Source organism: Macaca mulatta, chromosome 8 (assembly GCF_049350105.2).
Source record: "Macaca mulatta isolate MMU2019108-1 chromosome 8, T2T-MMU8v2.0, whole genome shotgun sequence".
In the NCBI taxonomy this organism is placed as follows: Eukaryota; Metazoa; Chordata; class Mammalia; order Primates; family Cercopithecidae; genus Macaca; species Macaca mulatta.
This window is the reverse complement of record NC_133413.1, coordinates 101,516,716-101,541,821: the sequence shown is the minus strand read 5'-3', so window position 1 is coordinate 101,541,821 and position 25,106 is coordinate 101,516,716. Positions and strand designations below refer to the sequence as shown.

At 34.7% G+C, this 25,106-nt stretch overlaps 1 protein-coding gene and 1 long non-coding RNA gene across 3 annotated transcripts; one reads left to right on the top strand and one right to left on the bottom strand.

Moving 5' to 3' along the window:
- Positions 1 to 306: 306 nt before the first annotated feature.
- On the bottom strand, positions 307 to 16,968 carry OTUD6B (OTU deubiquitinase 6B). Of its 2 annotated transcripts, NM_001266096.1 has the most exon segments (7): positions 374 to 2,618; positions 3,275 to 3,381; positions 6,733 to 6,794; positions 8,773 to 9,085; positions 13,576 to 13,656; positions 15,918 to 16,069; positions 16,761 to 16,968. In NM_001266096.1, coding segments are annotated over 7 exon segments (975 nt in total). In that variant the 5' UTR covers positions 16,936 to 16,968; the 3' UTR covers positions 374 to 2,533.
- Positions 16,969 to 17,190: 222 nt separating this feature from the next.
- Positions 17,191 to 19,098, top strand: LOC106999852 (uncharacterized). The gene is made up of 2 exons (XR_001446762.3): positions 17,191 to 17,300; positions 17,405 to 19,098. It is a non-coding gene; the product is annotated as an uncharacterized LOC106999852 (long non-coding RNA).
- Positions 19,099 to 25,106: the final 6,008 nt, after the last annotated feature.

The following is a 25,106-nucleotide window of genomic DNA, read 5'->3' as shown; positions in this document are numbered from 1 at the left end:
ATGGGTCTTAAAATATTTTTCACTTACCCTAAATAAACACTCATTATTCTAAAAGGTTCTAAGCTTCTACCTGATTTCTAAGAGCTATAGCTTAAATGGCTATTACTTAATTTCTCTCTACTCTGGGGCATAAGCTATGTCATATATTTATTTGAAATCCCTTAAAATGTAAGAATCTGTGATTGTATTATTTTCAATTATATGTGAAGACAAAGTAAAGGCTGGATAAAATTCTAAAGCAAAATGAGTTTTCTCCACTTCTAAATTCTCAAATTGTTAAAGAATGACAATTCAAGCAAATAAATGTTGATTTAATTCATTCATCTTTTATTCTTTTTTTGGCAAACATCACATAATATAAGCAAAACTATATTGTTCACTATAGTTACACACATTCTTTTTTGCTTTATACAAGTTGTAAACATAGTTAAGTGAATAAAATTCTTGGCTAAAGACATATTCCAGAACTCTGACATATACTTTTCTGAGTTAGGACAAAAGAAAGCTTATGTAACTTCCATTAGACCATCATCATATGAAAAAGTAAATTAGCATATGCTGCTTTTAAATTAACATCGGTCATTTTATTTAAATACTTTTTTAGGTTATAGCTAAAATGACATTTATCTGAAGTTTTAGGAAAGAACAGAAGCTGATCATACAAATTGTGTTCATAACCACATTGGCCACTTAAATTAAAAATACAACAAAATTGAAAAACAGACATATAACAAAAGATTCTAAATGTTATAAGGAAAAAAAGAAAAAAACCTGCCAATAAGTTATTTTAGAATACTCTTTAGATGTAGATAACATTTATAATACTGGGTTTCATAATATGTTGGTTTATTACTTCCTAATGCTGACATTTTCATTTTAAAGTAACAGATTACTTCAAAATAAACCCAAAGCATTTAGTGTTTTACAATTTCATTCTTCTGTAAATTTCAGACACTAAAAAATTCACATCAAGGGTTACAAAATAGGCATCTTCAGAATATAATTTGTTTGGCAGGCAGAATGGCTTGTAATCTTTTAAACTGGAAAGCCTTCAGGAAGTACTTACTTGCTATCAATGACCCTGCCAACTTCCCACATTTTTACCTGCTGGGCATGTGAAAACACTGACACCCTATTTTTCACATTATAAACCCAATATTTACTTATAAAAATTAGTTGTACTCATGGGGCAAAAATTCAAATGTTATAAGCGATATTAAATCTCTAGTTTTATCTCTAGTTTGGGAAACATACATCAAACTAAAAAACCCTCATTTTCATAATATTTCCTTACATAAATTATGAGAGACGTTTGTATATATATCCTCTTAGAAATAATACTGTTGTGAGTAACCTGAAATCGGAACTAGAACAACCATTCATATACAAAACTACTGTATACAAGTCTTAGCTTCCAAACAGTAGCTTTCAACTTCATTCATATATGTAACATAAAATTTCTCAAATATTTGAGTTGAAGGAAAGGTGACATTAATAAAGTTAATAAAATAAGTGGCAATGGTTTTCTTCAAATCCTAGAGAATGAAGCAAGAAGGGGAACATCTGGTAAGACAAATTAGAAAAGAGGAAGAATTTCAAGTAAATGTGGCCTTGGACTTTTACACTGCTACTCCCTAAAATCGCACAAGGTAAAGGCCACAAAATGCTTGTTACTTCAAGGAAAGCAAAGTAGAAAACACAAAAGGAAATATGAAAATGTGTAGTTATGAAAGAATCAAGAGATGATGGTACTAACTCCAGTCCAATGCTTAAAAAATACCAAAGAATAACAAATGCATTAAAAAGACAGTAATCTGTTAGGTCTTTTTTAAGTTATACACAAATAAAAAACTAATCTCTAATTCTTTAGAGATTTAAATTTGACAGAGATTACCTATTTACCTTTGAATTTTTCTCACTTCTTTAAACAACTGAATCCTATCTAAATAAATATTTTTAAATTCTTAATTATTAAAGCAACCTTCTTAGTTATGCTTTGATAAGGCTATATATATTAATAATAAAGCTTCACTGCATTAATCTCATCAATACCATGCTTACTGCAATCAAGTTCATTTTATAAGCAATAATTAAATTGACCATCACCGTACTACATTATTGCAATGACAAAGATATTGGGTAAACTTCTTCAAGACAAATTACATTGAAATGGTTATTTTGAAAGTTTTTAGGAATGGGGGAAAAGGGAGAATTAAAAACATTGAATATTTGTTCCAACACAAAACAGAATGTCCACGATCTTACATAAATGAAAGTATCAGCTAATAGGGTACCATCTTGGTCTATGAATGATGCTCTCCACAATGAACTTACAAATTTTAAAAATTCCACTAAGAAGACACTGGTTAAAGTTTATCTCTGACATATTTCTAAAAACACCTGTTAGTAGCTTTGCCATAAAACTGACTTAAGGTAGTTGTGTTTTTCAGTAGCATTTAGAACAACCCAACACTTGGTAGAAATACTCAGTTCGGCACACTGTATTAAAACATAATTGTACAACATTGTATAATTAGCTGCAATTTTCAGTAACTATGTTTACCAACCGTGTAACAGAATTATAATGTTCTCCTAAGCCATATGCATGTCTCATATATCTGAAATTAAAAAAAAAAAAACGAGCAGTTTTGATGAAAGTAATTTATATATATATATATATATGCTTATTATATATATATAAACCAATGATTCTGAATGACTCAGTCCACATGGGCATCACTCAATAGACTACGTAGACATATTAACTAAGAGTTCAACACCATTTGAAAAGTGGCAGCAGTCAGCAAGATCTGGTTCAAACACTGGGGGTAAAATGAAAAGGCTGAGATGCTGAGGGTTCAATAAGCTTAAATTGTCACCTAGCCATTGATGACTATCTTAATAGGTTTAGTTAACAAATACTAAAGCCAATAGCAAATCCTGCATGCTGTACTTCAGAAGAGATTTCTAAATCATGTAAAATATTTTCAAAAATGAAGAAAAATAAATCTAAGGAATAAACAGGTAACATGAATGTATTTCAACTTTTACACTTGTTGAGAAACTTTTAGCATTACTAATGTCAAACCAGGACAATATACAAACTAGTCCTAAAATTCTGTAACCTTTAGAAATGACTTTATTCTTAACTCACACACAAAAATAAATCGCTAGACGTTTAAAAAATTATCTAAGTCATATATTTTAACACATATAATCTAAAATTTTTTTTTTGTATTGTGAAAAATAAAAGTAAAAATGTCTAGGTACTTACACAAGTATTAGTGGGTGTTTTGAATATTCTTCGCCAACTGTAATGGGAGGAGAATCTGCCTGTATTATCTCTATTGGTGTTTGTAAAATGTGAGACAGAGCTCTTAGCTATAGGAAGAAGAAAAGTATGAGTAAGGAAAATAAAAATGTAAATCACATTCAAATAGTAAACTACTGAAGTATGTGTGAATGCGCAACCAGTCACAGCAGGGATATGTTCTGTTCACCACTGTACACAGAGAGCCTGGTATATAGTGGGAACTTAATAAATACCTGTTGAATAAATATAATACAGATCGAATATCCCTTATCCTAAATGCCTGGAACCAGAATTGTTTTAGATTTTGAATTTTTTCAGATTTGGGAATATTTGCATATACTATATGAGATATCTTGAGGATGGGACTCAAAGCTAAACACAAAATTCATTCATGTTTCATACATATCTTACACACATAGGATGAAGGTAATTTTATAGAGTATTTTAAATAACTTTGTGCATGAAACTAAGTTTTGAACTGTGACCTGTCACATACAGTGTAGAATTTTCCACTTGAGATGTCAGCCCTCAAAAAATTTGATTTGGGAGCATTTCGGATTTCAAATTTTCAGATTAGAGATGCTCAACTTGTATTTATTAAATCAAATGCAGAGACTGCTCAAGTCCTGCCTGCACAACAGCTTTGTAAAACATATCAATGCCACAGTTAATGAAGAGCGGCAATGGGTAGACTAGGTATATTATACTAGTCTCTCTACTTCTGAATATGCTTGAAAATGTTCATAACAAAAAGATTTTTAAAATACCATTGCTCAAGCACTAGGCCAAATAAATTACAGTGTGAGAAAACAGGCAGGGGGGAAGAACAAAATATTTTTTTTTTTAAGTTTTCAGATGATTCTAATCTATAAATACTGTTGACAACCACTGTTCTATAATTTTCAAAGCAAGAGTAGAATGAGATATATATATGAATTATACTCCCCTATCAATGAATTTCTATCTGATTAAAATATACAATTTTAAGGAATTTCATACCACACAATATAAAATTAGAGCCTAAAGCCAGGTGAATAATGGTGAATAATGAACATTAATGCTAACATTTTTTAAGACTTATTACGATTACGGGCCAGGCACGGTGGCTCACACCTATAATTCCAGCACTTTGGGAGGCCGAGGCAGGCAGATCCCTTGAGTTCAGGCATTCGAGACCAGCCTGGGCAACATGGTAAAAACCCTATTTCTACAAAAAAATACAAAAATTAACGAGGCGTGATGGATCATTTGAGCCTGGGAGGCAGAGGTTGCAGTGAGCCAAGATCACGCCACTGTACTCCAACTGGGGTGACACAGTGAGATCCTGTTTCAAAAAAAAAAAGACACATGACCAAGCACTCAAGCACTTTAAACACTTTATGTGTATTAATTCCTTTAGAGATTTAAATCTGACAGAGAATAACTATTTACCTTTGAATTTGTCTCACTTCTTTAAACAATTGAATCCCATCTAAATAAATATTTTTATGGGATAAGTACTGTTATTTTAAAGACCTAAGGCAAAAAGATCTAAGGCAAAAAAAGGGTTACGAGACTTGTCAAAGCCACTTGAACTCAGGAGTTCGAGACCAGCCTGGGCAACACAGGGAGACCCCGTTTCAACAAAAAATACAAAAATTAGCCAGGCATGGTGGTGCATGCCTGTAGTCCCAGCAACTCAGGAGTGGGAAGAAAGCTTAAGACTAGAAGATTGAGACTGCAGTGAACAATGATGGATAGCACCACTGCCCTCCAGCCTGGGTGACAGAATGAGATTCTGTCTCAAAAAGAAAATAAAAATCATAATGCCCCAATCCATGGGGGGACTATGGGATATGTACTTGCCCCATTACAAGAACATTCCATTGATGAACATAGTCCTTCCTGAGGTTTTGAAAGAATGTAAGAAATTACTTCAAAAAATATGGAAAGGGCTGTGCCGCATGGCAGTAAATCAAAAACGTTCCTTTGAAGCACATTTTTCTTATACCTAAAATATCATTTTAAAGAAACTAGCATAGAATAGAGGGTGGGAACCAAACTCTGGAAATCCTACCATGCCTTCTAACTTCAGAAATCATAGAATGATTTTCTCTTTAATAACTTAAATTTACTCTATTGGGAAAACTGCAACTCTTACTTCAAATGAATCCACAGATGAAAAAAAAGTGTAAGTATCCTTCAAAATATAAGGCTTTTCTTAATTTCTTGATTTAATCTCTAATACTCACATGAATGATCCTTTTAAGAAAGTTCAAGTATTTTTAACTATTCCTAATGTAGTAACAAAGCCACTATGAAAACTTCCTGAGTTTCAGAGGCATACAAATCTAATAGATACAGTTCCCTCTGGTGGAAATGCACATACACAGCACTACTAAGAAAAAGATTTTGGAGCAACTTTTATGTTGCATCTTCAAATGAAGCAGTTCTTAGTGAATTATTTAGAGCCACAGACTATTTATGATGATTAATCATCATTATATATTACTAATTGTACTGCCTAGGTTCATCCATCTGGCACTTCAGCTTACAAACTTTTATGAAGGTACTCTCTGCCTTACTTAATGCTCAAAAATGCTCTACTGAGTACACAGAGAGCGTTTATTATGGTCATATAGTAATCAAGAAACTCAGGCTTGGGAGGATGGCTGACTCCCTGTGACCACAAAACAGAGAGGCAGAAGAAAATGCTAGGACTTGAACCTAGGACTTTCTTTCTTATCCCGTCTAATACCCAGGCTGCTTCATCATCATCTGGCCTACTTAACTGTTTTGTTTTTTTTTTTAATTTGTTTTAACAAAACAGAGTTAACAGTCAGATTTTTAAAAATTAGAGCTAAAAAGAAAACTTGATAACTTCCTGTAACGTGACTGAACATACTGTTTTCTTACATATAAATTTAATGCATCAACTACTGCTTTCAAGTCAGTCAGTCACTATCAATTAGGAATTCAAAATACAATTGTAATAAATATGTTGTGGTAGGATTTGGCCTGTAATTTCATATAATTTTTTTCCATTTCTGATATAAAAAAGATATTTTTCCAATAGTGACTTTGATCAGCTGAGCTACTAGGCTAAATTTTACTTTACTTCAGTAAAATTTTCACTTTCCTAAGTCCAGAAAATCAAATGTATTGCCAATACTAGTATCACAATGAAAAGACTTACACATATGTATCTCTAACACACAGATCTAACACTGAGCTATTTAAAATGAAATAGTGCTTCAATCCCTCAACATACATACTTTAATCACAGACCTAATCATGTTAACTCCCAATTTCTTTGTCAGTTGAGAATAGCAAATACATAAAGAAAAGGAATCTTCAAAGAGAAACTGGGATCAGCTGAGAAACATCTAAAAACTACAGAAGGAACAACCCACAATCACTATGAATAACTACAAACTTACCTCAAGCTGACCTCCCCACGCAGCTGTGTTTACAATATCATCACAGTACTTCTGAAACTCTTCTGTAGAGAATAGGTCAGAACAAAGCACTTAAATAATTTCTGTAACTCATGTTACAAAATCCCTTTAATAGTCTCCACAATTCCTGACAAAAATGCCCAAGTTATAAACGTTCTCCTTCTTTATCAGTATCCTCCAGAATCTAATCTAACTACCAGGTCCAAACTTAATTTGCCCCAACTTTCTACCACATTTCCATCCAAGAACAAAGGAGTCCATTTCGGCTTTTCTTCTTCTGTTGGAGGCCCAGATACCCTACCTATATAACAAACCTACCTCACTCTACCCCAAGCAATGACCCCCAAAATTGCCACAATATTCACTATCTTGACATGTGTTTTGAAGCCCAAACCTGCATCCAACGGAATACCATGAAAGACAAAAAAAGTAGTTCCTGTATAATCAGGTTTACTGTAAGACTCCGGGAAATATACGAAGAATTCGAGTAAAAGTACAGATAAATTGAAATTCCTTCCCCAGAGATAGCATCAAACAGTGCCTCCACTTGTTATTTTGGAAGCACTTACATTATTTGCCTAAGTATCAGTTCTAACCAAGGAAAGGGCTTTTCAGATCAGCCCTGAGAAGTAAAAGACCTAATCACTAAATTTACAATGGGTATATTTTGTGCATACACCTTTTTATATGGTATATTAAAATGGAAAACAATTATCCTTGACGGAGGGAAAGAAATTATGGACATCTAAAGAAAAATATGTCTCATGTGTTTGTCTCAGACCCTATTAAATACTCAGTGTTCAGAACAGTGCCTAGAATAGTGCTTGGCACATACCGGCCTTCAATTAATATTGATTGAATAAATAAAGATAATTAATTAAGTCTTTTATGTTTTTCTCTGACTCAGCATACTAAACTGCCACCTCCTCTATGCCCTACAACTAGTGTAACTGGGGAGTTTCAATGATTTAGTAACCTGGGAGATAAATGACTGAAGAGTCATTTATCACACTGCCTATGCATGTATCAAGATATATGGAAAAATGTGTTTTATGTCCCATAGCAAATTCTGTTTATTTAGAAAACAGCAATGACCTAAAACAGTAAGAGATAAGTTAACATTTCTAATATGACCTCTATGGGAAATTAATTTGCTACAGAATTAGATATGCTTGAGTCACTCTTGAGATCTGTCAACAGATACCTTAAGCCATACAAACTAAAGGAGACATACTTGACTGCCAATGCTCATTCTTATCAATTCTGCATCATTCTCTATCTTTCCTCCATGGAGGACAGATTCCACTAAAGGAAAGTCAACCTTAACCTTTCCCTCTCCAACCCATTCTGGCCATATGACTTGTTCCCAATGGATACTGCCAAACCCACCATCTTCTCTCAAGGACTAACAGTCCTCTATTCCATTCTTTACTCCCCCAAAACCTATTCAGATTTTTACTTGCTCTCTTCCTCATCTGCTAGTTGTGTACTTTTTTACTTCCTCATAAATATTTTATCTTAACTGTGGAAAGTATTGTATAGAATAAAGCAGGTTATTAACTCATTTGTTTTACTTGAACAGTAATCTTCCTAATTATAGCTTATTGTGAATAAAAGTAAAGTTCCCAAATTATAGGATAAAAGGAGAAAATGGTTTTCCTAGTCATTCTCTCCTTATGGTCTTCAGACCCTATATACACTTCCTGAAGCTTACCTTCAATACTTCACTTTGTCAAATATGAACTTACATTTTTTTCAAAAATGATTAATCTTATTCCCATTTCTATCTTACATAAAATGAGTAACATAATTACAAAATAACTAAGTAATTAAGAAATCTTAATAGAGAAAAACATACCAACATCTACTAAAATTACAGAAAATAATTCTGCCTAAATCTTGTGATGCTTTTTCCTCATAAGGTTCATCTGGGTTTTTCTTACGCTCAGTGCTAGAAAGCACTTTATTTAAAAACAACTACAACAAAGCAACAATAAAACATAGTAAAGAAACATAAATTACCTGGAGTACACATATCTCCTGTATTAGGGTTTGTTAAAAATGGCAGAAAGTCTTCCACATGGCTTTGCATATACTCAGCCGTCTGACTTCTCAAGGCAACCACAGTCAGAGCACAATCCTTTTCTTTCAGTTGATCTTCAATGGCTCTATACATACAGTGGCCATCAGATGGAATCTGTTTCATTTCTAACTGTCTAGCTGCCAATATTTGAGCAAGTTTCTCACTTTCCATATGTCTGGCTCCTGATAAGTTTTCAATTTCAGCTTCAGCTATCCGTTCTTCTCGTTCCTTTTCCAATGCAGCTTTCTTTTCCTAAGAACAGGAGAATGGATGAAAGTTAATTCATAATAATTAGGACTAATTCTCATTTATTAAGGGAATGGAAATGTAAAGGTCTCAAAACTTTTTGGTTTTTTTTCTCCCTTCTTGCACAAGCACTATCACATTGATCATCTCAAGAATTTTCTACAAGGTAAGCTCCTTACTATCTTACTCATTTGTGTGTTTCCACACCTTGCTCTATACTGAACATTAAGAAAGCCCTCTAATTTTTCTTTAAAGTCCACTTAAAAGCTACACGCCAAGTTTCTAAAAACTTTACTTACTGATTTCAAAGTATTATCTTAAGACTGAGTTATCCTAGGCCTTAAAGCACATTATTATTATATTAAAGCCCGGGCTAATCCAGGCTTCTTATCACTCCACCAGTAATGTGTTAATATGACACAGCCTTTAGAAGGGTACAGGCAGACACCCTTTTTATCTAGCTTTTTAAAATGTCTGTATATACATACATTTAGTTAACAAATATTTTGTAAAAAAAAAAAAATTAAAATATAAGAGATAGACTAAAGCTCCCCCTAACACCACTGTCATCCCAGTGCTTGCTCTAGAGGTTTGGTATGTATCCTTCTAGATTGCTTTTCTATTCATTTTAATAAATATAGTATACTCTTGAAATAATGTATAAATGCTTAATAAAAATGGTATCATATGTTAAATTCTACAATTTGCTTTCCTTATGCAAAATGTCTGATGAGCTCCTCCCATGGAAACATATGCAAGGATGGAGTGGGGTGAGGGCAATGAGAGATTTGTGACACAAAGAATAGACAGGATGTGTGGAGGGAAGGTTGGGGAAGAAGAAAGGAAAAAAAATTCCTAACAGATGAACTAGTAATGATCAAAAGCCAGAAAGCACTGTATGTTTCATAGCTAAAAACAGTTCATAGAGCTACAGTGCCAGAGAAAAGTATCAAGAGATGAAATTGGCAAAAAGGATAGGCATATAGTTAATATACAGTAGGTCCATACTTAACATACTACTAAAAAGAAACTGCAATATACACAAAATATTTATAGTGCTTTTCTCTGGACGACAGGATTCCAAAATAAGTTTCATTTTGGGTGGGTGTATGTGTGTGTATGTCTGTATGTTTTTCTGCATCTTTCTAATTCTCTACCATATATATTGTTTGTACACTCGAGGGAAAACTGCTTTATAATTTAAAAATAAAAACTAAGTTATATAAATTTTGATATTAGTAATAAGTTACAGTGAAGGATTTGGTAAGCCAAGAATAGGAAAAGGTAAAGAATTCCATACCGCTAGCTCTAATTCCTCCTTGGAACAAAAGTGAATGGGAAGGCAAGTTTCAACTAAACTTATTGTCATGTACCTGTAGTACTTGCCTGTTATCTGCCATGCTAGATGAACCTAAAGTGATTTCTAAGTTACCTGAATGAAAAGCAGTAATATCTCCCTAATAAAACATAGCCTATTTAAGGTTTATATAAGTAATAGGAACAAATTTATTTCACTTATTTTTATTTATTAGAACTGTGGATCACAGAGGCATAAAATCTTAAAACACAAGATGGCACTATTACTTTATAAAAGACTAAAAAAGTTTCAGAGGGGAGAGGAAGAATAAGCACCTTAGATATCATCTAATCCAAAACCCCTCATTTTCCTCTTCTGAGGAAACAGCACGCAGAAAGATTTCCAAAGGCCATACAGCTGGTAAGAGCAGAGCAGGGACCAAGGACAACACAGAGAGCTCCTTCTATCCAGGCACCTGAATCAGAATAAAAGTTGGAGCAGATGGGAGCTGGAGTTAATGATGTCATGTACTATTTACTTGAAGAGTGGCACTTTATCCTATCTGCAAAACTGTTTAAGCATCTAAAATACTAATTCTAATCATTTCATTTTTTCCCTTCATGCTTTGCTTCATTAGAACAAAGCAACTGAGTTTCCTTTTCAGGGCACTAGGTAAGAAATCCACTGAATTCTTTTTCCAGCAATATACAGTTTCCCAAGAGCACAAGGCACTTTGGTTTCTACAGCTATAGTACTGTAGATAGAATGGCACTAGTAAGTTCTAATAAAAACATATAAAAGATGAAAATAGCATGTAAATCATAAATATATTGTCAATAAAACTAGAGTCATGTCGATATAGTAATATAGCAAAGAAGACTCAAAGGGAATATTAAGAGCTGGACACCAGTCCTGGGTTTGTATCAAACTTTTAGTGTACCAATGAGAGAATCTGGCTCTCTACTTTCTCATTGGAAAATACAGAAATTGAATTCAATCTCACTCCAGCCCTCAAATTCCGTATTTTTGGAACCCAGTTCTTCTAAGTTCTGTTTTAGACTCTTTCTATCATATCAAAAAGCTTCTAAGTTCTTTGAATTAAATAAAATACTATGTTCTTCTAGACTAAAAATAAGAGATATGCTCTACAATATTCTTGGTATGCTCCACGATATTCTTAAAATAAATCTTTAAAGTTTTATCATGTTTTTCTCCCAGAGTTGTATCTTTCCCAAAGATAAACATAATTAATTAAATGATTTTTCATTCCTTGGTGCTTCTGGCAAAAAAGGAGGTTCCAAATAATCAAACACCCGATTGTGCATCCTGACTTCAGGTTTCATTTTCTTAAGCATTATAAACATTTAATGTTTTCTGTTCTAAAATCCCATTAATATAACACTGTAAAAACATTACTTAGGCATTTTTTTCTGCCAAGTGTTAAAGCAGCTGACTATAAAAGATACTAAATGGTTTGAGAGTATAACTGACAAAGGTATTAATTCCAGTTGTGCAGTATCTTAGGGGAAAAGTAACAAAATTTTTGAGAAAGGTAAGGGAGTTTTCATTTTGTTTGTTTTGTTGTCAGAGGTCCACCTGGGGAGGAACAAGTTTTGATAAAGACAGGACTTGTGCCCTTAGGTTTTCCAGAATTAAATAGGCTATTATAAGATGCTTCAATTACTAAGTAGATGTAATTCCAGTATTTTGTTATGCTACCGGCATGCAAAAATTCTGCCTTTCCTTTTTGATCTATAGAAGCTAGACAACAATTGTGAGATCATCACAAAACAATGCATATCATAAGCAGACAATCTCCAAGATTCCATGAGATCTAAATTTAATGAATCTACAAAATTCACAATTATATTTACTCAAGAATAAAATTCTATACAAGAATGAGAAATGTTTGACTCTGTGCATTTCATCAACTTTCAAACAAAAAAAGACATTGCTTTTAGGTTTAATTTTTTAAAAGGCATACTATGCACTACTTAATATAGAAAAAGACATTGCTTTTAGGTTTTATTTTTAAGAGGCATACTATGTGCTACTTAACATAGAAACGATACTATCATTTGTTGACCCATTAGTTCTCCAGGCCTTGTGTTAAAGGCTTTGGAAATAGTACAGTATTTAATATTCACAATGAATTAGCTTATGAAGTAGCTATAATTTGCCCCTGTTTCATAGATGTGAAACTGAAGCTTAAAGAAGTACCGTACCCAAAGTATAACAGTAAATGAAATTAAAACCTCATCTGTTTGACACTAAACTCCATGCTCTACTAAATTACACACTATGTCATAAGATGCAAAACAAGTTTAAAAATATGCATTTAAACCATAGAAAACATCAACTGTTAATAAAATAATACTCGTAACTAAAAAGACTGAATTTAATCATTTTTCTTTTTCAAATTCAAAGGACTTACCTATCTAATCTTATTTCTATAATGCTGATATAAACTAGCTACTTCCAATAAATCAGTTTCCTTATAGCTCTTCAATAATGCAGTATATCATCCCCACATTTGTTTTTGTGCATGCTGTTTCTCCTATTTGGAATATCTTATCTAAATAATATTTCTTTCAAATTCCAACCCATTATTAGCATAATGAACTTTCCCTTCTCTAAATTTTCATAATTAACCATTATATAGATACCTACATAATTAATTATCTAAGAAGTTTATAACCATTATATAGATACCTACATAATTATCTAAGAACATGTATCTACACGTTAACTTCTAGGTTCAAATCCTTATTTCTCACCCAATGGTATAGTTCTTAGCCAAGGTTGCGCATCAGAATCCCCTGGGCCCACATTCTGAATTTTTAAGTCTGGGATAATATATTTGTAAAAAAAACTACTTTGCACTCCCACTCCCAGCTTCACTCTCCTATAACAGCTGCAACCTGAATATGTTATTTTATATTCTCTTAGGACCATTTTCTTCTCCATAAAATGGGGATAAGAAATCCTACTTCACAGGATTATTGTCAGGACTAAATGAGATGTCATATAAGCAGCTTAGCATAGTATGTAACACACAGCAGGTGCTTAATAAATGTTAGTTCAAGTCCCTTGACAAGGAACTGCATCATTTTTTTTTCATTCTCTTCCTATAACAAGACCTAAGATAGTATTGAACACACAGCACTAACTTATATACTTGGTGACATGACTTTCATACCCGTCTCTTTTGTGCTTTTGATATCCGAGGTGGCTGATTCTCAAGCACCAAGTTTGAAATGTTAACAGCAACAGAATCTATCTGAAGGAAACAAAAAGCATTAACAAGTCAATATAAAATACTTTTTAAATTAAATTATTGAAAATCATAAATATATCTAATCCCACACTTCAAATTTGAATAACGGCAATAGACACTGTACTAGATAATATGGTTTTGTCTCCTGTCTCTATTTTTATGGAAGAATTTGACAAGTTCTCAAGAAGTTTCCTTCAAAGATCATGCTCATCCCTGCATGCTTTCCTTCTTTCTTAGAATGCTTACTCCATTAATCTAAATGCAGTAGTGTACTTCCTGTAAGTGCCAATTCATTTGGCACTCCACTCTTCTTTTCTCTGACTACTGACAGTATGTGTAAGATACAGGTCATTTGCTGGCTCAGTTTTTTATCACCTGCATAACTCAACTGGCAAGAGAAGCCTTCTTCCATCTTAATTAGCCAAAACCTGATGAGTACTAATCCTTGACCCTAGTAGGAAGTTGAGCTTTTCCTACCCTACCCTTTTCCATCTACAAACTGATAACTGCAGGCAGAAAATATATTTAATTTACAATATCATTTGATATTATAATCAATCCTAAATGGCTAATGTGTGTTTGCTAGAGTAAAAAAAAAAAAAAAAAAAAGATGCTACACTTTTAACCATAAGGATGAGTAGCTAGTATTACTGCAACTATAAGTTAAGCCAGTTTTTGGTATAACACATACATAGAACAACTCAAGGCCTTTAATACACAGAGACAGAAGTCTCCAAAGGCTATGTCCCAAATGATCAAAATACCGAAATCAGATAGAGACTTCAAAGAGTGGCTATCAACTATAGTGAAATTAGAAGTCTTGTGATTCTTCAGAGGAATCTGCTAAAATTTACAAACAACTATATTGACAATAGGCAAGATAAAAGAGATGCATCTGAAAAATAAAAAAGCAATGGTATTAGTTTTGGTAGTATTCAGAAAAGAAAACCAATTTAAATTAATGAAAAAGATAAATAGTTCAAAGTAGAATAGGAGTTTGTGTTTTAACAGTAGGACCCCATGTAGCTTATGAATCAAACACTTTTGTCCTTGGAAACCTGGGAAAGAAACCTCAAAATTGAAAGGTCTGAGGGAGCAAACAAAACTATCCCACTAACAGAAAACATGGGGAGACAATTAGGAACACCACAATTGTCACATCACAATTTAACACCTGGAGTATCAAGCCTTGTTACCTGGAGATGAAGTATATTAAAAGCAAGGAAAGTTGGGAAATAATGACAAACAAAGTTAAAGAAATTTAGACTATATTTAATGTAAGGACCATTGTAAGTAGCACAGACAAGCTGTACTTGTCAACAGCAAACCAAAAATCAACCAAAATTTAAGTACGGCAGGTAAGATTTTGCATAGACATAAGAACTTTCTACCAAAGATGGAGGCTGTGGAGTCTATATGACCTTTCACATCCAAAACCCATACAATAAATACCACACTATACAAAGCTATAACAGAATTCAGTATTCCCTTTCTGGAGTAAGATAGTTCTCATTTGGAATTCTGGCTTTGGCAATTAATGGCTGTTACGACTTCTGGACAAAGTTCTTAATCTCTCTAACCCTGTTTCCCACTTGAAAAATGGGATTATGTACACTTACTTCATAGGTAACAACTCACAGTGTGTTACTGAGGTTAAATTAGATAATACATATAAAACAAAGTGTTTGGCACATATATATTAGCTCCAACAATAAAATAAATACTAGCTAAAATTATGAAAGGATGCTCCAACTTACAAGCAACGTCAGTAAAATTTCATTCATTACAACTTGTTCATAAAGCAGTTTTATAATTTAAAAATGATTTCACGTTCACTTTCTTGATTCTTACAAAAACCTGTGCTTAGACAGCAGAAATATTTGTATCGTATTATATATGTGGGAAAATTGGAGCTCAGAAAGATTAAGTAACCTTGCTCAGGTTACAATCCCATTTAGTCGCAATTCTGGGATCAGATGCCTGGTCTTCCAACTTTCATTTGGTGAAGCTTCATCTTTTGGGCAAGTAAATAGGTAAAGAAGTATAGGTAAAGAAGTATAGCACTTTCTTTGCTGATCTCCCTTGTAAAAACACACTGCCCTGTGAACTTGGTCACAAAAACATTAATGAGATGTGATGCATGAGCATAACTAAGTGATTTCATTTCCCTACCCATTTTATGATTTTAGATAATAAGCAGTTTAAGAGAAGTGGACAGCTGTTTTCAAATGGTGTAGGCAACAACAAACGTTTATTTCACATACCTTATTCTCCTTAGTAGTCAGCTTCAATTGCTCCAGTTCCTCTCTATGCTTCTGTTCCATTTCTTTTTCCAACTTGGCCACATCTTCGGTGAGTTGCTTCCTCCTCTTCTTGTCATTCTTGGGAACAGCATTCTTCATGCCCTGAATTTTGGCTGAAAAGCCATTAAAATCATTAAGTCAGACACGCAGGAGTAAAAGAAGATGAGAAACAGGAACCAGTAAGGGGATAGTAAGGGGAGAAAGGTACAGAAAAAGTAATTATAGAAGAAAGAGTCATCACATAACAGACAGCTACAGAGACAGAAGGGCCCAGATGAAGCTGAGACCAAAAAAAACGCCAAAAAACTTCATTAACAAAATCTTGAATATGTTTCGGTTGCTTGGTGAGATAGGAGAAGGAAAAAAACCTGACTGTAGCAAGTTTTAAATCTTTCAGCTATCCTTTCTGAACCTCCTAAACTGAGGTGAGTCCATTCAAAATACACCCATTAGGGACAAGTATCGGTAACTGGGGCAGGTATAGAAAAGGGAGGCATCGTGGGTTTGGGAGGGGACCAGTCTGGGTCCAAGACCGCGACTTCGAGGTATTTTCAGACACCAGCACCCACGAGGCGGCGCGGGGTAGGGGGCACGCGGCAGGCCTCAGAAGGGGAAGCCTCTGAAGGTTGGGGAATTAAAGGGCCTCCGGGGCAGGGAAGGCGGGAGAGAAGAGGCCACTTGCTACTAGGGGAAGTCTAGGGTGATCCAAGTCAAGTCACGCCTTAAGATTCCCCAGAACCGACCCGCCACGCGCCCTTCCTCCAGTAGCGGCGGCTTCCAGATTCCCGCTTCCTTCCGCCTCACCTTGCAACTCCTTCTTCTCTTTGCGATGCCTTCTCACCAGCTGCTCTTCCTCATCAAGTTCTTCGGTCAAGACCGCCTCCATGAGGACCAGGTAGCCCAGCACAAGCGCTGGAAGAAACCTGTACCACCGGCTAGCAGGCACTTTCCACCCCTCAACCCTCACCCGGGGCTCCATTGGCTACGGCTGGGACCCTGCCCCGCCTTCAAGGCGGCACCGGATCTAAACCAAGCCACTGCAAAGAGGGGAAACTTCAATGGGGTGCTACGCGTGCGCACTACCGTGACCCTGCCGTGATGGGCGGGGCGGCAGGGAAGGAACCAGACGGCGAGCGGAGAAGCGGAGGTTGCAGCCTCGGAATTGACTAGAACGCTAGAGCCTCGTCTGCCATAAAGCTAAGCGCTAGGCTCTTAGCCCTGACGTGAGGCGCGCAGAGATGACGTAAGGGGAATAGTTTTCAACGTCTGTTTTATTCCGTGCTTCGGAGGACCTTGTTTAATCTTTGATTTTGGTCCCTGCTTCTAAGAAAAGCAACTGAAAAGGTAAGAAAGAAAAAGCGTTTTAATAAAGTCGTCGATAATTATCAATGAGAATTTTTGGGCTGTTTGGGGCTGTGTGGAATTAAATTATGTTTATTGTTTCCAAGGTCGTAATACTGCCCCTCAGAAGAAAGGAACAGCGCTAAGTAATGGAGAAAATGCCTCCTCTTGGAAGGGATATAGAGATGGAAACAGAAGATATAAGAAGGATTGAGAATCATATAATACAGGAGCTTAAAAACCTGTTCGCGATAATAAAGAGGGTAATGTCAGAGCGCTTGGAAAATACCAGGAAGTTGGGAGAGTTAACAGAAGGGCGCACGCTGGATTGGCCACAAAATCGAATTACTGAAGTAAGTGCAAAACCACAAATTGTCACAGAATACAGAGAAAAGGGGAAAAAAAATTAAGAGGAGAAAAAGAGAGATCTAGAGGGCCGGTCCAGGAGATACAGTATATGCATAATAGGAATACCTGAAACTGAGGACAGAGCAAGTAGAACTGAAACAATAATTAAGGATCTAATTGAAGAAAATTTTCCAGAATTGAAAAACGAACTGGATCTACAAATGGAAAAGGCTCACAGGGTACCTTTAAAATTTAATGAAAAGAAAAACACCTAGACATATCCTGGTGACGTTTTTGAATTTCAAAGACAAAACATTTTACAAGCATCCACAGAGAGAAAGCAGGTTATTTACAAAGGGGCAAAAGTCAGACTGACCTCAGAATTTTCTCCTCCAATTCTAAAAGCCAGAAGACAGTGGAACAATATCTACAGAGTTTTAAGGGAAAATAATTTTGAGCCAAGAATTATATACTCTGCCAAGTTATCATTTCTTTACAAAGGAAAGTGGAAGACATTCTTAGATATACAGGGGTTAGGAAAGTATATCAATCAAGAACCTTCCCTGAACATTTTGCTCAATGATTTACTGCAGCTAACAGAGAACCTGAATTAAAATAAAAGAATAGGGAGGCAATTGTATGAAAGAATTAATGCTATGCATTAGAACTAGTTAAGGAGCATAGAGTTTAAATTGTTATGTATAGGGCATTAAAACTAAATACAAAAATAGAAACGTAAGCTAGGTCTAAAATTTCGGTTTACATTTAAGCTGGAAAGGCATGCCACATGTTCAATATATTGAACAAATAGTGTTTTATTTTTAGCATGTATTGTGGATACAAATATGCATGTTCTTAAGCTAAACCTAAGTAAAAGGGCTTTGTCACTGTAGATTGGACAAATAACAGCATTCTAAATGTCAAATCTGACAAAATTGGAAAACAGTACAGTTTTATTTCCGTTACTTTTAAGTATAGCAGGAAAAAAATAGCAAGTTTGTCCATAATGTTACTACTGATATTGTAAAGAAACTTCCAAATCACTGGTTTGGAAGTGGGTGGATACATCCTCATTTTCTGTACGTGTTGCATGGGGAAAAACAGCAGTTACTGCATCATATAGTTTATCTAAGTAAATTTGACATGGAAATAAGTGTTAACTACAAAAATAGAATATATATGTTCCAATGTTTGGTTTGGAAAAGAAGTGGTTAAAAAAAAAAAAAACGGCAAAAGAGAAATAGCAAAAAGACATTAAAATTAGCAAAAAGTAGATTGATAGTACAGATGACTTATAAACTGGTTAAATAGCATTATTACAATTGAAATTGGGTCAAAAATCAATCTGTAACCTGAGATACATTTGTATAAAACAAAGGATCAAAGAGTTTAAAGATAATGAAAACTATAAATCATAGAAATAGCAACATTTTTATTAAACAGAATCTAAACATAACAAGACATTTTATGTAAAACATACAATATAGGATGTAACATTTAAACTATATGGTAAATATGACAATATATAAAATATATGTTCTGTATCTTCATGTGGGTGATAGTTTTATGTACATTGATATCTATTTTAAAACGTACATTTAAATTAGTGCGTTTTATGTATTTAAAATTTGTTGAGTAATCCTTCTGTATATATTATTAAAGAGAATATAGCAAAAAATATGTTGGACTATGACTTCAACATTTATGATTTATTTTTTTAGAGACAACAGGGTCTTGCTTAGTAGCCTAGGCTGGAATGCAGTGGCAACATCATAGCTCACTGCAGCCTACAACTCCTAGGCTGAAGTAATTCTCCTGCCTCGACCTCCCAAAGCAGTGAGACTACAAATGTGAGCCACCAGCCCAGCACAGTTACAGCCTTTGATAAACCAAGTAAATGGGAAGTTAAGAGAGAAAAGGTAGTTAAATGTGTGTGTAATATATATATATTACTTTTCTACCTTATTTTTACATTCTCTTCAAATTATCCTGAAGCACTTCTAAATGATTTTATACTCGGATATAGAGAAAACTTCAATATATTTCTAGAAAGCACTCATGACCACATTACCAAAAAAAAAAAAAAAAAAAAAAAACCTTAGAAAATAATAATTTTCACCCCTGAAAAATCACATACTTGGAATTTTGTTAATGTTCTTAAATAACCTTTGGGTCAAAGAGGAAATTATAACAAATACTGATGATTTAGGAAATAAAACAATGAAGATAATTATACTTTACATGCTATGGGATGGATGTAGAAAAGGCAAGAAACAGGAATGAAAACACTAAGTGAAGAATGGAATATGCATATGGGAAGGACTCAGGAACTAAACTTTTTCAATTTTGCTACCTTTCAAATGAGGAAGTAGTCTGCCTTCATAGTGGATTTACCCCCAGTATATTATGAGGCCACCGTTAACTACTTATTTCTCCCAGTTGAGCTTTAATGTAACGTAAGGCATTCTAAGCATCTGACAACAATTGATTCTCAAGGAAAGGAAATCCCAAGTCTCCTTTTTTCTGTCCCCTCACTGCACTGTTTTCCCCTTCACAGACCTCCATATAACAATATTTTGATGTACAAAAATTTTATTGAAAAGTATAGCCTTCAGAAAAACAGCATCAGCATTACCTGGAAACTTGTTAGAAATGCAGTATCTCAGGTCAATAGCAGCATAGTATTAGATTACAAAATCTTACACATCTACCAGACTTCTCAGCACAGTGCATTATACATTGTGAATGCTCAGTGAATGCTATCAAGAATATGTGTAGAAAAAAATACTTGGATATTGCCAAAACATCAATAGTATTTATATCTGTGTGGCAGCTTTTTGGATATTTACTTCTTTATGTTTTTTTAACATTATATTAAAAGAAAAAACTATTTTACTTTTATACATTAAACATTTCCTCAGAAATTTTGAAAAGTATATAGATGATGATAAATGTTACCTGTTGTGTTAGTACATTCTCACGCTGCTATAAAGAAATACCCAAGACTGGATAATTTATAAGGAAAAGAGGTTTAATTGACACAGGTCTGCATGGCTGGTAAGGCCTCAGGAAACTTACAATTATGGCAGAAGGGGAAGTAAACATATCCTTCACAAGGTGACAGGAGAGAGAGTGCAAAGCAAAGAGGGGAAAAGCCCCTTATAAAACCATCAGATCTCATGAGAACTCACTCACTATCATGAGAACAGCATGGGGGAACTACCCCCATGGTGTAATCACCTACCACAGAGTTCTTCCCCCAACATGTGGGGATTAGAATTTGAATTACAATTAAGATGAGATTTGGGTGGGGACAAAGAGCCGGATCATTTCACCTATGATCCCACCATATAGAGAGACTCTGAAAACAGTGTATTTCCTGGTCAATTAAATTACTATTCAAATTTAGAATAATACATGTAAATTCTGCTGCATTCACTTGCAATTATAAGACATTTTTCCAAGTCAATTATTTTTCAAAAACATTTTTAACTGCTGCATATTTTCCCATCACACAAAATAGCTGTCACTTTTTAGCCCTTATCTGGCTTAACTTCTCAGCAATATGTGACACTATTACTGCAATATTTGCATGATTGAGTCTCCCTTCTGTCCACACTTCTACAAAAACCCAATGTGCTCTTCCCACCCAGCTGTCTTAGTTTCCTGTTTAACCTGCTTGATTTCTCTCCATAGCAGTCAACACCATCTGAGATGGCCTTGTTAAATTGGGTGTTGCCTGTCTCCTTCCTTGGCTTCTATGATACACCCTCTTCCTTTTTATCTCCTTGGTTCTGGACGCTCCTTATTGACTCTTCTATCTCTTTCTGAAATTTGCTAAGTCCCCTAGGGCTCTGGCCCAGGCTCATTTTCACTCTACATACTTTCTGCCAAATTCATCCCATGTCTTCTAATTACCACATCTATGTGCCGACTGGACCTTTCTCTCAAGTTCTAGGGTGTATTAAGATTCTCCAGATAAACAGAACTAAAAGAATATAAATAGATACGTAAGAGGTGATTTATTATGGGAATTGGCTCACACAAGTTGGTTCTCTGGGTTTTTGGTTTGTTTAGTCTTGTTCTTTTAAAATAAAATTTATGTGTTTCCAGGATTATTTTTGAAATCTTGGTACATGGCATCACTCTACTCCCTAGACAGCCCCGTGTATTCTGGATTCATCTCTGATCCCATTTACTCTGAGTTCTAGAGCTTTAGCCATATTTTGTGTGTGTGTGTTTACAAAAATCAGATTTCCTCCTGTCACCAAAGTTTTTCACTAGGTGCTTCCTTGATTTGGGAAAAACAGTTCTGAAATTTTGTAAAAGTGACTTTTTGTTATTAAGATCAAAATTTATATTTCACTTCATCAGAGATGCCTCACCTAACAACAACGTACATAATGGTATCCCCCACATTCATATCACCTATTGCAAGGAACTGTCAATCACTTTGCCTGCTCTATCACTATCACGGCTCTTATTACTGTCTGACAGAATCTCCTTTTGGCTTTCTAAAAACAGTTTTACTGAGATATAATTAACATGTAATAAACTACAACAACCAATTAGCCAGTAAGTGGCACTACTCTCCTTTTACTTGCTCATGTTGGAAACCTTGATGTAATTCTTGACTGCTTTTCTTCCCTTACCCTTTAATATCAACAAATAATTAAGTCTTAGTTTCTAAATATGTTCCAAATCAATCCACTTACCTTTAGTTCCACTAGCACCACTCTTAAGTCCAAGCCTGAATCATTTCTCACCTGTATTATGGAAACATGCTTCTCTCCAGTTTATTCTTTATAACACAATAAGAACTTTATAAAATTCAAGTCAACTTAGGAGTTTCAACTTAAGTAGGTTCTCAATAAAATGTATACTTCTTAATATGCTTCTCAAGACCCATTCCAGTCTCATCGCACACCACACTTGATTTAGTCTATTTCAGCTTTTCTGGACTTCAGGGCCTTGAACTTCTATACTTTGTTTTCCCCAAGGAATGGGGTGCTTTTGGAAATAGGGCTTTCTCACCACTGGAAATATTTATCCACCATCACCCCTTGACCACCCTGTCTAGAATTATTCATAATTCTTAAGCATTCATTCTCTATTGGAAGCACCCTATTTATTCCCCCCTTTAATACTTTTACTTGCCTTCTATCTGTATCATGAACTTGAATATAATGAAACATAGAATAACTAGATCTGTCTTGTTTGCCTTTGGGTCCTCATTACATAGTATTGTGCTTAGCCCATAGAAGCCATTTAATAAACATTTTAATCAAGCATGAACTGGATGACTAGTTAGTGATAATAAAGGCAGATAAAAGAACACTTAAAGTCACTTTTAGCCTTAAAATTATACAATTATGGGCCGGGTGCGGTGGCTAACGCCTGTAATCCCAGAACTTTGGGAGGCCGAGGCGGGCGGATCACGAGGTCAGGAGATCGAGACCATCCTGGCGAACACGGTGAAACCTCGTCTCTACTAAAAATACAAAAAAATTAGCCGGGCGTGGTGGTGGGCGCCTGTAGTCCCAGCTGCTCAGGAGACTGAGGCAGGAGAATGGCATGAGCCCGGGAGGTGGGGGTTGCAGTGAGCCAAGATTGCGCCACTGCACTCCAGCCTGGGTGACAGAGTGAGACTCTGTCTCAAAAAAAAAAAAAAAAAAAAAAAATTATACAATTATGGAAGTATTGTCCTATAATTTATCCTGAATATTTTTCAACTGTAACATGAAACCAACTGATGGTAATTAGAAGACAAGTCTTGTCTTTGTGATGATGTTTTACCCAATGGCAACCTCTGCACTAATTGGATACCAGTAAATGAAAGAAACTATTTTATAGAACTTTCTCTTTTGGCCTTTCAATTTTCTAGCCTGTCTCTTAATTTATATTGTATTACACTTTCTTCAAATATTTTCAGTTGCAATATTTTAAAATCTCAGTTTTGTTTTCTATTTTCCCATTTCCAAATTCTTTTTGCTAAGTTATTTTTCTTCTTCTTTCATGATATATTTTTTTCTTTTACTTTTCTCTAAAAATTTATGTGGCGTCAGGAAAGAATCCTATGTGTGAAAGAATTTAATGGCAAATTGGTACTCAGTATGCACTGCAACCTCACAGAGTTGAAAGAAGTTTCAAAGACTGGAAAGATAAATAATACATTTTTCATATTCTCTTTTCTGTTTTCTCAGAGCCACTACTGATTAGGACATTTATGGAGAACATGGGTGGCACTGAAGCAGCATTCTAGTTTCCAGTGCCATCAACATCATAAGTATCTACCTGGTCTCTGACCAAAGCTACCGCAATGTGTTCCTGAGGTCAACATGTTTTGTGGAAGTCTCTGTATTTGCCCCTTTATGTCAATTACCTATTATAAACCTTGAGAAATGGGAAAATTAAAAACCTGTTTTGAATTATTTTTAATTCAGAACTGTTTTTTCAAGTGAAATCTTATGCAGAAGTCTGGTATATGAAACAGATAAAAATGAACCGGTGAGATTGAAGGGAGTGAGTAGCATGGAATCCTGGCCACTCCAGAGAATTTGAGACAACTTTGTAGAGCCCTTAGTTTAGTTTGTATGTCACTGGGTAATTTAAAGCAGAAATTTTAATCTGATTGCACTTAAGAATCATCTGAAGAGTTTGTATTGGTTAGTCTTATTTCTAATACTAATGTCCTGGTCTTTCTCCCCTCAAAAAAAGTCTGCTGCTGGGACCAAGCATATAGATGCTTTTTTAAAAACTCTCTAAAATGACTCTAATATGTAGCCAGGATTGGAAATAACTATCCTACACAGCATTTTTCCTGATTCTGAGCGTTCAGCTTTTCATTGATTTTCCTTGGGGCAAGTCCTTCATCTTATTCTGGGTCCTTGCATTTTCTTTCTGAAGCTACAGTTTCTCTATAGGTCCCATGGTTTTCAAAATTTCTCATTTTCCATTTTCTGTGAAAACCATGGTCATCTTTCAAAACAAAACACTGCCTGTTTCTTAGGTCTTTATTGTGGGATTTTTATTCCTCAATACAAATTTACATAAAATAATAACAATTAAAAGATGGGCCTTGGTGTCAGAATTATTTTATATCTCTTTTTCTTACTAACTCTGCAGCTTACCAGCTCTAGATAAGTTAAAGGACAGCTATACTCTTACTACATAGAATCATTATAAAGAATTGGTGGGGTGATCCTTATAAAGTGTTTGCATGATACCTAGCATAGAGAAAGTGCTTGAAGTTGTTAACTGTTATGGTTACAAAATATGTAAATAATTTTTATTTTTCAATTTTCTGTCTTCATATACACTAAATTGTTCTAATTCTTGAACCACAGTAACAACGTGTGAATGACTTACGCATTCAGTGGGTCCACTCAACTAATATTAAGTACCTGTTATGGTCTATGAAAGGAACTGGCAAAACAGTCGTTATTACCCTTAAATATTCCC

Excerpts from the sequence above, each read along its gene's own strand:
- OTUD6B (XM_028852124.2), bottom strand. Across the intron at positions 6,795-8,772 it reads AGGAGATATGTGTACTCCAG|AAGAGTTTCAGAAGTACTGT; the intron begins GTAATTTATGTT and ends TATTCTCTACAG. Across the intron at positions 2,619-3,274 it reads AAACACCCACTAATACTTGT|ATATATGAGACATGCATATG; the intron begins GTAAGTACCTAG and ends TTTTAATTTCAG.